Source organism: Oncorhynchus mykiss, chromosome 13 (genome assembly GCF_013265735.2).
Source record: "Oncorhynchus mykiss isolate Arlee chromosome 13, USDA_OmykA_1.1, whole genome shotgun sequence".
NCBI lineage: Eukaryota > Metazoa > Chordata > Actinopteri > Salmoniformes > Salmonidae > Oncorhynchus > Oncorhynchus mykiss.
In genome coordinates, this window is record NC_048577.1 from 42,466,800 (window position 1) to 42,478,141 (window position 11,342).

Below are 11,342 nucleotides of genomic sequence, written 5' to 3' on the forward strand. Positions count from 1 at the left end.
ACACCAGCTTCAAACAGCTGAAAATAACAATATTTGAATTTTAGGAACCAAGAATTTGCGGGGCGATTTATTTTCTTATTGCACCTTTAAGAAGATACATTTTAGAAATAGGTGGGGGTTTAAAATCAAATCAAATGTTATTTGTCACATGCGCCAAATACTTACTTACAAGCCCTTAACCAACAATGTTTTAAGAAGTTGAGAAAAAAAAGTGTTCAGTAAAAAACAGATAAGTAAAAAATAGAAAATAAAAGTAACAAATAATTAAACAGCAGCAGTAAAATAACAATAGCGAGGCTATAGAGGGGGTACCGGTACAGAGTCAATGTGCAGGGGCACCGGTTAGTCGAGTTAATATGTACATGTAGGTAGAGTTAAAAAGTGCCTATGCATAAATAATGTACCTACCTCATCCCCATACTGTTTTTATTTATTTACTTTTCTGCTCTTTTGCACACCAATATCTCTACCTGTACATGACCATCTGATCATTTATCACTCCAGTGTTAATCTGCTAAATTGTAATTATTCGCCTACCTCCTCATGCCTTTTGCACACAATGTATATAGACTCTTTTTTTAATAAAAATAAAATAAAATAAAAATTCTACTGTGTTATTGACTTGTTTATTGTTTACTCCATGTGTAACTCTGTGTTGCTGTCTGTTCACACTGCTATGCTTTATCTTGGCCAGGTCGCAGTTGTAAATGAGAACTTGTTCTCAACTAGCCTACCTGGTTAAATAAAGGTGAAAAAATAAAAATAATAATAATAAACAGAGTTGCAGCAGCGTAAAAGAGGGGTCTGGGTAGCCCTTTGATTAGCTGTTCAGGAGTATTATGGCTTGGGGGTTGAAGCTGTTAAGAAGCCTTTTGGACCTAGACTTGGTGCTCCGGTACCGCTTGCCATGTGTTAGCAGAGAGAACAGTCCATGACTAGGGTGGCTGGAGTCTTTGACAATTTTTAGGGCTTTCTCTGACACCGCCTTGTATAGAGATCCTGGATGGCATGAAGCTTGGCCCCGGGGATGTACTGGGCCGTACGCACTACCCTCTGTAGTGCCTTGCAGTCGGAGGCCGAGCAGTTGCCATACCAGGCAGTGATGCAACCAGTCAGGATGCTCTCGATGGTGCGGCTGTAGAACCTTTTGAAGATCTGAGGACCCATACCAAATCTTTTAGTCTCCTGAGGGGGAATAGGCTTTGTCGTGCCCTCTTCACGACTGTCTTAGTGTGTTTGTACCATGATAGTTTGTTGGTGACGTGGACACCAAGGAACTTGAAGCTCTCAACCTGCTACAGTGCAGTCTTGTCGATTGAGAATTGAGGCATGCTCGGTCCTCCTTTTCCTGTAGTCCACAATCATCTCCTTTGTCTTGATCACGTTGTGGGAGAGGTTGTTGTCCTGGCACCACACGGCCAGGTCTCTGACCTCCTCCCTATAGGAGGACTTTGTGGCTGTGGTAACTACTGATGACACATGGGCAATGTACACAACGGGCATTAATAGTGGTGCTTTCAAGGCAACTAGGAACTCAGAAAAAACTAGGTAAAATCATGACAGTGATTTTCAGGTAAGAAAGTCAGAATTATTATTTTTATATATTTATTTATTTAACCTTTATTTAACCAGGCAGGTCAGTTAAGAACAAATTCTTATTTACAATGACATCCTACCCCAGCTAAACCCGGACGATGCTGGGCCAATTGTGCGCCACCCTATGGGACTCTCAATCATAGCTGGATGTGATACAGCCTGGTTCTTGAAAGATGCCAGAGATTCCGACTTGGATTTCCGAATCTGATGACCGTTCAAAACCATTTTCCCAGTTGGATCTCGTTTTTCTCCCAAGTTCCCAGTTGTCTTAAATGCACTAAAGTCGGAAGTAGGAGATTTCCGAGTTCCCAGTTGTTTTTAACACAGCATACAATTCCAATGGACTTTCCCATCTCGTCAAAAGTATCTCTTAACAGGCCTCCCGGGTGGCGCAGTACTGCAGCGCCAGCTGTGCCATCAGAGTCCCTGGGTTCGCGCCCAGGCTCTGTCGTAACCGGCCGCGACCGGGAGGTCCGTGGGCCTAGCGTCGTCCGGGTTAGGGTCGGTAGGGATCTCCTTGTCTCATTGCGCACCAGCAACTCCTGTGGCGGACCGGGTGCAGTGCGCGCTGGCCAAGGTTGCCAGGTGCACGGTGTAGCCTCCGACACGTGGAGGTTGGAGTCTGTTTGATTGAGTGTGTGGACAGGTGTCTTTTATACAGGTAACGAGTAACAGGCTCTGTCCTACTTCCGACTTTAGTGCAGTTAATACAGGTAATGGAGTGGAGAACAGGAGGGCTTCTTAAAGAAAAACTAAGAGGTCTGTGAGAGCCGGAATTCTTACTGGTTGGTAGGTGATCAAATACTTATGACAAGCAATAAAATGCTAATTAATTACTTAAAAATCATACAATGGGATTTTCTGGATTTTTGTTTTACAGTTGAAGTGTACCTATGATAAAAATGACAGACATGCTTTGTAAGTAGGAAAACCTGCAGTGTATCAAATACTTGTTCTCCCCACTGTATATGAAATATATATGAATAGTAATAGAAAAGTTGGTCGAACTAGAGCAGAAAAATCTTATTGAGTCACGTGACACTTGGTGGATATATATGGTACTGCAAATAGGGCTTTGGGTCTCTTGAATCCCGACTCTTCCGAAACCCTGACTTCGTAAGATTCTAAAATAGACAGTAAATCAATCAGAAAATGAACTTGCAGTCTCAAAAATAAAATTTTAAAAACACATTTCTGCATGCTCAAATTACATTCAGTGATTTAAGATGAAATAGCACTTGTCCGTTTGGTGCATATTGAGTTCTGCCCAAACAGACTTACAGCCATTTACATCACTGATTTCCTACTTTTTATAAGTCTTCTTGTTTTTTGGGATGCTGGTGCCTTAGGGTTCTTCAGAGGCTTGGCTTTGGGCTTGGTTGGCATGGGTTTAGCCTTTCCTGGCTTGGCTTTTGCCATGGTCACCTTGAGGAGAGTGGGTTTGGGATTTATTGATTTTGTGTCCTTGAATCCTTTGAGGGTCTTGCCAGGAGAAGCACTCTCCCCTGGACAGCTCTTAAAGACATGGACATCCCTCACACTTTGGCCCCGGAACTCAGGAGGATGACCACAGGTGGCTGTCATCTTCAGACTCACATTCTCCATCCACCTGAGCAGAGAGAGGGGACGCAAAGTAGTTAGAGCCTGACGGTTAGCAGAGTTAAATAATTTGTGTATACCTATAGTATAGACAACTATAGTCCTTTTGCCCAAGAACGCCAAGGTAACCTGTCTAAATTACCATCGCCTGTAGCACTCTTGCTTTGAAAAGCTGGTCATGGTTCACATCAACGCCATCATCCCAGACACCCTGGACCAACTCTAATTTGCATACTGTCCCAACAGATCCACAGATGACGCAATCTCTATTGCACTCCACACTTCCGTCTCCCACCTGGACCAGAGGAACACCTATGTGAGAATGCTGTTGATCGACTACAGCTCAGCGTTCAACACCATAGTGCCCTCCAAGCTCATAACTAAGCTCAGGACCCTGGGACTGAACACCTCCCTCTGCAACTGGATACCTGATGGGCCGCCCCCAGGTGATGAGGATAGGCAATAACACATCCGACACACTGACCCTCAACACAGGGGCTCCTCAGGGGTGAGTGCTTAGTCCCCTCCTGTACTCCCTGTTCACCCATGACTGCGTGGCTGCACACGACTCCAACACCATCATCAAGTTTGCTGACGACACAATGGTGGTTGGCCTGATCACCGACAACGATGAGACAGCCTATAAGGAGGAGGTCAGAGACCTAGCAGTGTGGTGCCAGGACAACAACCTCTCCCTCAATGTGAGCAAGACAAAGGAGCTGGTCGTGGACTACAAGAAAAGGAGGGCCGAGCACACGCCCATCCACTTTGACCGGGGTGTAGTGGAGTGGGTTGAGAGCTTCAAGTTCCTCGGTGTCCACATCACTAAGGAATTAACATGGTCCACTCACACCAACACAGTTGTGACGAAGGGACGACCATGCCTCTTCCCCCTCAGGAGGATGAAAAGATTTGGCATGGACCCAGATCCTCAAAAGGTTCTAAAGCTGCACCATTGAGAGCATCTTGACTGGCTGCATCATCGATTGCTATGCAACTGCTTGGAATCTGACTGCAAGGCACCACATTTTCTAAATTTATCAGACATTTTAAAAAGTAGATGTTCCAAAGGCATGCATCAGACGCTTATATGCAGCATGTATGCATGGAGGCCTGGAGATGCTAAACGTGTTTATGTTAATTAACAGTAAATTACAGTGAGAGCGACAGTCTTTTGCTTGACAATAACCGGCTGACAACCCCCAAGCAATAAGACTGCTAAACAAGACTGCTAAATAGCTAATCAAATCGCTACTTCCCGCATTTACCCTTTTTTGCACCAACTCTCTTGCACTGACTCTATGGACACACATTGTACTCTACCTACACACTCACATATAGTTACACTGACATTGCAACACGCACATAACACGCGCACACATGCATACTGATGGCACACACACTCACTCTCACATTTGGACCCCAGGAAGATTAGCTAGTGTTACAGAGTTAGCTAATGTGGATCCTAATAAAAAATGTAAAAATACCACATACGCTGCTGCTACCCCTACCTATATGTACATAGCTACCTCAATTACCTTGTTCAACTCGGTAGTGGTTCTCCCTGTATATAACCATGTTACTTTTATTTGTTATTGCTATTTGTTAGTCACTGTGTATTTTTTCTTCGTGTCACTATTTCTATTTAAAAATATAGATATTTTTAACTTAACTCTGCAATGTTGGAGAAGGACCCGTAAGTAAGCATTTCACTGTTAATCTACACCTGTTGTTTATGAAGCATGTGACAAATTAAATGTTGATTTCATTTATGTGCATGCATGTGCATGACTCCCTTGCACAGCAGCATCCACAAACGGGTCATTCACAAAGCAGTGGACTACTGACCTGCGGAGTGGCAGCAGGGTGCAATCACATAGCAGGGGGTTGTGAGCCAGGTTGATGACCTCCAGCCCAGTGAGTGGGCTCAGGTCAGGCAGCTCCTCCAGCTGGTTCCCCCCCAGAGACAGAGTAGTCAGCCCAGAGCCCAGCCCCACCAGGGAGTCTCTGGACATCTATACAGGGAATAGAAGCAACCACTCAGAAAGTGAATTCTTCATAGAAATGAATGGCCAGTTTTTCATTGATAACTTGAAATGGTATTGACCCCAATTCTGCAGATAGAGATAATTTATCAATGCAAACCTCTTTATCTCTCTTACCTTCTCCAGACCCATGTCATCCATATACAGCTGCCTTAGGCTCTTGGACACAGGAAGGAACGCCTTTGGTCCGACCCAACGAATGAAATTTCCGGAGAGGCAGAGCTCGGTCAGACTGGAGGCCTTGGACAGCCCGTCGGTAGGCACCTCAGCAAGTTGATTGGACCCCAGATGAAGAGTATCTAGGTGGGCGGAGTTGAGAGCACCAGGGGCTATAGTGGATATGGTGTTATTGGTCAGGTAGAGTCCTCTCAACTTGGGGACTGAGGAGAGCTGGCCTGTCCGCTCCAGCTTACCGATAGTGTTCCGCTCCAGGTGGAGCACAAGCAGGCTGGGCAGGGGGGCCAGGGCAGCCCCAGGGAACATGGCCAGCTGGTTCCCTTCCAGGTGGAGGTAGGTGAGCTCAGGGGCCCCAATGAAAGTCTCTGAGCCCAGGGAGGTGAGGTCATTGTCAGACAGGTAGAGGTAGACCAGGCCCTTCATGCCCCGGAAGGAACCGCCTTCGATCTCACGGACCTTGCAGTGCTCCAGATGCAGAGAGACCACCTGGTCTGTACCGGGGAAACTGTTGCTAGGGATGTAATGGAAGTGGTTGCTGCGCAGGTCCAGGAGCTGGGAATTAGAGGGGAAGCCGTAGGGGACTTTGGTGTGACCACGGTTCTCACATGTGGCGTGCTGAGCCTTCACCTAAGCAGGGGACAGAGAGAGGGAGATGGGTTCAGAGGGATATTTCCAAACAAGAATTGGAGAGCAGTTTTTAATGGATGACTGAATTATCAGCCCAAATCTTCTCTGAGTATGATGGCAAGTGTGCTGTCATGGCAGCAAGTTTGAACATTATTTGTGGCACAACATTGCACCATCGCTCAGCACCCCATGCACTATCTCAGTATTAACAACAAGAGCAACTCACGTCGCAGTCACAGTTATCAGGACACTTGATCTTCTTCTTAGGCTTGGCTGTGGGCAGTGCACGCTCCCTGGTCTCCTCCTGCTCTTCAAACTCCTCCTTTATCATGTCCTCCCTGCTCCGGCACCGCAGCTCCATAGGCCCCACTCCCTCCAGGGTCTCATCAGAGAGGTGAGGGGGACCCGCACAGACCCCCATCAACTTCACCTTCCCTTTCTTGGCCCACTCCTTCAGGGGCCTCAGGTAGCAGTTACAGTGGATGGGGTTTCCTGTTAGGTTGAGGCGGGCTAGCTCCATGGGGCCGGAGAGGGGCTCCAGGAAGCGCAGCTGGTTGTGGCTGAGGTCCAGGTGGGAGAGGAGGGGGGCCTGGGACATGGCTGTGTCTGAGATGTCCTGTAGGGACATGTGGTCCAGGTAGAGGTGGGTGAGCTTCGGCATGGAGACAGTATCCTCACCCAGGTATGTCATGGGGTTGTAGCTCAGGTCCAGGCGGGTAACTTGAGCCAGCCTTAAATAAAGGAGACAAAATGGACAGAGCATAAAAAGGTCAAGTGTCATCAAGCTTAAATACCATTGGACCAGGACACTATTGCACAATAGTGTCAGACAACTACACAGAAAATGTAAGTTTCCCACCGGGTCATAGTCTGTGTGGGGAAGAACTGCAGCTCATTGTGGTTGAGGCTGAGGCGTGTGAGGGTGAAGAGGCCAGCGAAGGCCTCCATGGCCAGGTTGTTGAGGGAGTTGCGACTGAGACGCAGCCACTTGATGTTGTGCAGGCCCCGGAAGGCCATGTTGGGGATGTAGACCAGCTGGTTATGTGTGAGGGACAGCATGTTGAGGAAGCCCAGCTGAGTGAAGGCCCCTGGCTGGATCTCCTCAACACGGTTATGGTCCAACGTCAGCTGCTTTAGGGATGACAGGCCGTCAAAAGACTCCTGATGGATGGGGAGAGAGCGAAAGTTAGGAAACAGGTGACATTAAACGGCCCAGAAAAGTTGGTGGATGGGAGTATGGCCTTTGTGCAAGAAGTGACAGCTACGTGTACAACATAACTTGCACCTGAAAGGTACCATGTACAGTGCCTTGTGAAAGTATTCGGCCCCCTTGAACTTTGCGACCTTTTGCCACATTTCAGGCTTCAAACATAAAGATATAAAACTGTCTTTTTTTGTGAAGAATCAACAACAAGTGGGACACAATCATGAAGTGGAATGACATTTATTGGATATTTCAAACTTTTTTAACAAATCAAAAACTGAAAAATTGGGCGTGCAAAATTATTCAGCCCCCTTAAGTTAATACTTTGTAGCGCCACCTTTTGCTGCGATTACAGCTGTAAGTCGCTTGGAGTATGTCTCTATCAGTTTTGCACATCGAGAGACTGAAATTTTTTCCCATTACTCCTTGCAAAACAGCTCGAGCTCAGTGAGGTTGGATGGAGAGCATTTGTGAACAGCAGTTTTCAGTTCTTTCCACAGATTCTCGATTGGATTCAGGTCTGGACTTTGACTCCATCCATCTTCCCATCAATTTTAACCATCTTCCCTGTCCCTGCTGAAGAAAAGCAGGCCCAAACCATGATGCTGCCACCACCATGTTTGACAGTGGGGATGGTGTGTTCAGGGTGATGAGCTGTGTTGCTTTTACGCCAAACACAACGTTTTGCATTGTTGCCAAAAAGTTCAATTTTGGTTTCATCTGACCAGAGCACCTTCTTCCACATGTTTGGTGTGTCTCATAGGTGGCTTGTGGCAAACTTTAAACAACACTTTTTATGGATATCTTTAAGAAATGGCTTTCTTCTTGCCACTCTTCCATAAAGGCCAGATTTGTGCAATATACGACTGATTGTTGTCCTATGGACAGAGTCTCCCACCTCAGCTGTAGATCTCTGCAGTTCATCCAGAGTGATCATGGGCCTCTTGGCTGCATCTCTGATCAGTCTTCTCCTTGTATGAGCTGAAAGTTTAGAGGGACGGCCAGGTCTTGGTAGATTTGCAGTGGTCTGATACTCCTTTCCATTTCATATTATCGCTTGCACAGTGCTCCTTGGGATGTTTAAAGCTTGGGAAATCTTTTTGTATCCAAATCCGGCTTTAAACTTCTTCACAACAGTATCTCGGACCTGCCTGGTGTGTTCCTTGTTCTTCATGATGCTCTCTGCGCTTTTGACGGACCTCTGAGACTATCACAGTGCAGGTGCATTTATACGGAGACTTGATTACACACAGGTGGATTGTATTTATCATCATTAGTCATTTAGGTCAACATTGGATCATTCAGAGATCCTCACTGAACTTCTGGAAAGAGTTTGCTGCACTGAAAGTAAAGGGGCTGAATAATTTTGCACGCCCAATTTTTCAGTTTTTGATTTGTTAAAAAAGTTTGAAATATCCAATAAATGTCGTTCCACTTCATGATTGTGTCCCACTTGTTGTTGATTCTTCACAAAAAAATACAGTTTTATATCTTTATGTTTGAAGCCTGAAATGTGGCAAAAGGTCGCAAAGTTCAAGGGGGCCGAATACTTTGACAAGGCACTGTAGGTATCAATGTTACTAAATTATTCTACGTCAATCTGATCTGGTGCTTCCCTCACCAAAACTTACATTTATTTGTTTACCCCATGTCCCCGGTGACTGTGCCAGCCGCTACCTCACCTGGTAAAGGATCTCAATGTTGTTGTTGGCCAGGTTGAGGGAGACCAGACGGCCCAGGGTGCGGAAGGCCCCCTCACGCACCGCTCTGATGTTACACCGCTGCAGGGTGAGGTGCGTGAGGTGCGGGATGTGCAGGAACGCATGGGTCGGCAGCACCTGGATATCGTTTTTACTCAGGTCCAGTTTCACTGTAATCTGAGGGAAAGGAAATAGGAATGAAAAATAGAAAAAGTAGGGGAGGTTTAAATATGGAAAAGGAAAAAAGAAAATGCGTGGGTGAATGAATAGCAAAATTACAGCACTGCATACATGCCACAAATGAAGGTTTAAACCATATCAAATAACTTGTAAAACATCCATCATTGATCTTTTTGATTCATTGGCATCTCACCTCATCTATGGTGGGGGGAACCTGAGTCAGATTCTTGCCGATACAGGCCATGGTGAGTTTGGAGTTGTCGCAGATGCAGAACTTTGGGCACTTTCCCGCTTGAGCTGGTAAAAGTATGACCAAGAGCATCAAAACCGCAACTAGCCACCTAGAGAGGCAATCCGCAAAGGAACACATCTGTGGGGGTTTTGGGAAAAAGATATCGAACACAAACGGGATTTGACTGTAGGCCTAACGTAATGATAGTTATGCATATCACGCACGAACGGCTCTCAAAATACTAATTCTCACCCAACTTTTTACAGTCTCACAACTTTGAATATATATTGTAAATACAGTGAAATAGTACAATAGACTACTTCTTATAGCAACAATGGAACAAAAATATTCAAAGGCATGGAGAATCCAGTCTCCAACTTGGAAACCTTAGGCTTTCCCTCTGGACTCAAAAAATCACTTTTCCAATGCCAGGAGGATTGTATGTATTTATTTAACGCATATTTTAAAGACTTAAAAGTTTAGTTATTGAATCTAAAAATACGAATCTGGTTGTTATTCAGCAGCATTCTATAACATTTGCTATTTGATAAATATTGTAACTTTTTAGAATGTTCCTATTGTACATTTAAGATTATAAACATACCTTCATGGTTGAATTTGTCAAATTTGACATCCAATGCTTTTAGTATGTAGCCTTCCCAGATAGCTTTATCAAGTTTCCTACTCAAGAAAAAGCGTAGGTCTGTATATCATTTTTCCACTGTGGAGGAGCTGCGCGCAAAGGAGAATATGAGCGCCAAGGGGTTCACGTATATACTAGACTTTTACATTGCTAGAATGACTGAGCACTTGCAACAGTTAGGGGTCTCACAAACACTGCTTTGATAAATTCTTTCGTCGTGACTCCCGGCCCCTGCGAAACCTAACCTCAAATGAACACCTTGGCAATACATTTTCTGACAGATTAGAGGCCGAAGGTAGCCAACTGTCCCACCTGGCATAGACGTCAATTCAATGTATATTCCAAGTTGGTTAAACAACATTGATTCAACCAGTGTGCGCGTCCTACATAAAAGGACCTACATAAAAGGAAATTAGAAAATTAATTTAACGCCAAACCTGCCAGGGTTATTCCTAAGTATGTGAATTACTCTATAAATTGACCGTTTTTTTATGTGTAGCTTTTAAGATCAGGGGAAGGGTTAGCTAAAATGGTTAAGGTTAGGGTTAGTTAAAAGGGTAAGCCAACATTCTAAGTAGTTGCTAAGTAGTTACAAAGTAGCTAAAGAGTAGTAAGTAGTTGAAGTTGCTAAATTAGCTAAAATTGTCCGCAATGATTTTCAAAACTTTTGGGTTGCTAGACGTTCGCGATATACGCCCACCCATCCACCCTACTTTTGTTTTTGTAACCATACCAAACGTTAACATATACTACGTTTAGTGTTCCCGGATTTCCATTTACTATGTTACATCTAGTCTATGAGACCAGGCTGGCTACCAATCTCACATCCAGTAAACTACGCACTACCCTAAGGTTACTCGAGTGCAAACTCACTGAATAAAATGTATTTTTAAACACAACAAGCTAATGGAAAACAAATCAATAAAATGAAATGTATTTCCCTGTAGTTAAACTATAAATGGCTATATCCCATGGTACCTAAAAAGCCCCTTCTAAAAAAGTTCTGACAGGTGCCCACAAAGAAGGGCTGTTTTTCTATGCTTGAGAAGAGGCAGCCCATTGTCCCCAAGAATGGGTCTGGTGAAAGCATATTGCTCTAACCTTCACTAGCTTAACAATTGTAGAGCAGCTTGCCATTGAATTGGTTAATGCAATTAACAAAGATCAAAGTCTGATGTGGTGTACTCATTTAATATTAGAAATATTGTATGAATCAGTTATGGATATGTAGTATATCTATGACCTTTTCAGCACATTCAACTGAGTTAATGTCCAACAAACAGTGTATTCATTCAAAAGCACATCCTAGGCCTAATCTCTTTCCCAGATGAAGTGGCAG

The 11,342-nt window shown here is 44.7% G+C and overlaps 1 protein-coding gene across 2 annotated transcripts; it reads right to left on the minus strand.

Moving 5' to 3' along the window:
- Window positions 1-2,456: 2,456 nt before the first annotated feature.
- LOC110487542 (chondroadherin-like protein) lies at window positions 2,457-10,254 on the minus strand. 2 transcript variants are annotated; one of them, XM_036942448.1, is made up of 8 exons: window positions 9,965-10,254; window positions 9,322-9,469; window positions 8,931-9,125; window positions 6,904-7,205; window positions 6,271-6,775; window positions 5,358-6,044; window positions 5,044-5,210; window positions 2,457-3,205 (listed from the first exon to the last, which is right to left on the minus strand). In XM_036942448.1, exons 2-8 carry the CDS (start codon window positions 9,448-9,450, stop codon window positions 2,884-2,886), a joined length of 2,307 nt encoding a protein of 768 aa, XP_036798343.1. In that variant the 5' UTR covers window positions 9,451-9,469; window positions 9,965-10,254; the 3' UTR covers window positions 2,457-2,883. The 2 variants fall into 2 exon arrangements, with proteins under 2 accessions (XP_036798343.1, XP_021415131.2); XM_021559456.2 differs by having other exon boundaries at window positions 9,322-9,498; window positions 9,965-10,249.
- Between the last annotated feature and the right edge of the window lie 1,088 nt (window positions 10,255-11,342).

What these genes read in the sequence shown, in the direction of transcription:
- LOC110487542 (XM_021559456.2), bottom strand. Translation starts at nt 9,994, where the DNA reads ATGTCAAATTTGACAAATTCAACCATGAAG. An exon ending in CCCACACAGACTATGACCCG is followed by an intron (nt 6,776 to 6,903) that starts GTGGGAAACTTA and finishes CCTTTATTTAAG; the next exon opens with GCTGGCTCAAGTTACCCGCC. An exon ending in ATGACATGGGTCTGGAGAAG is followed by an intron (nt 5,211 to 5,357) that starts GTAAGAGAGATA and finishes TTCCCTGTATAG; the next exon opens with ATGTCCAGAGACTCCCTGGT.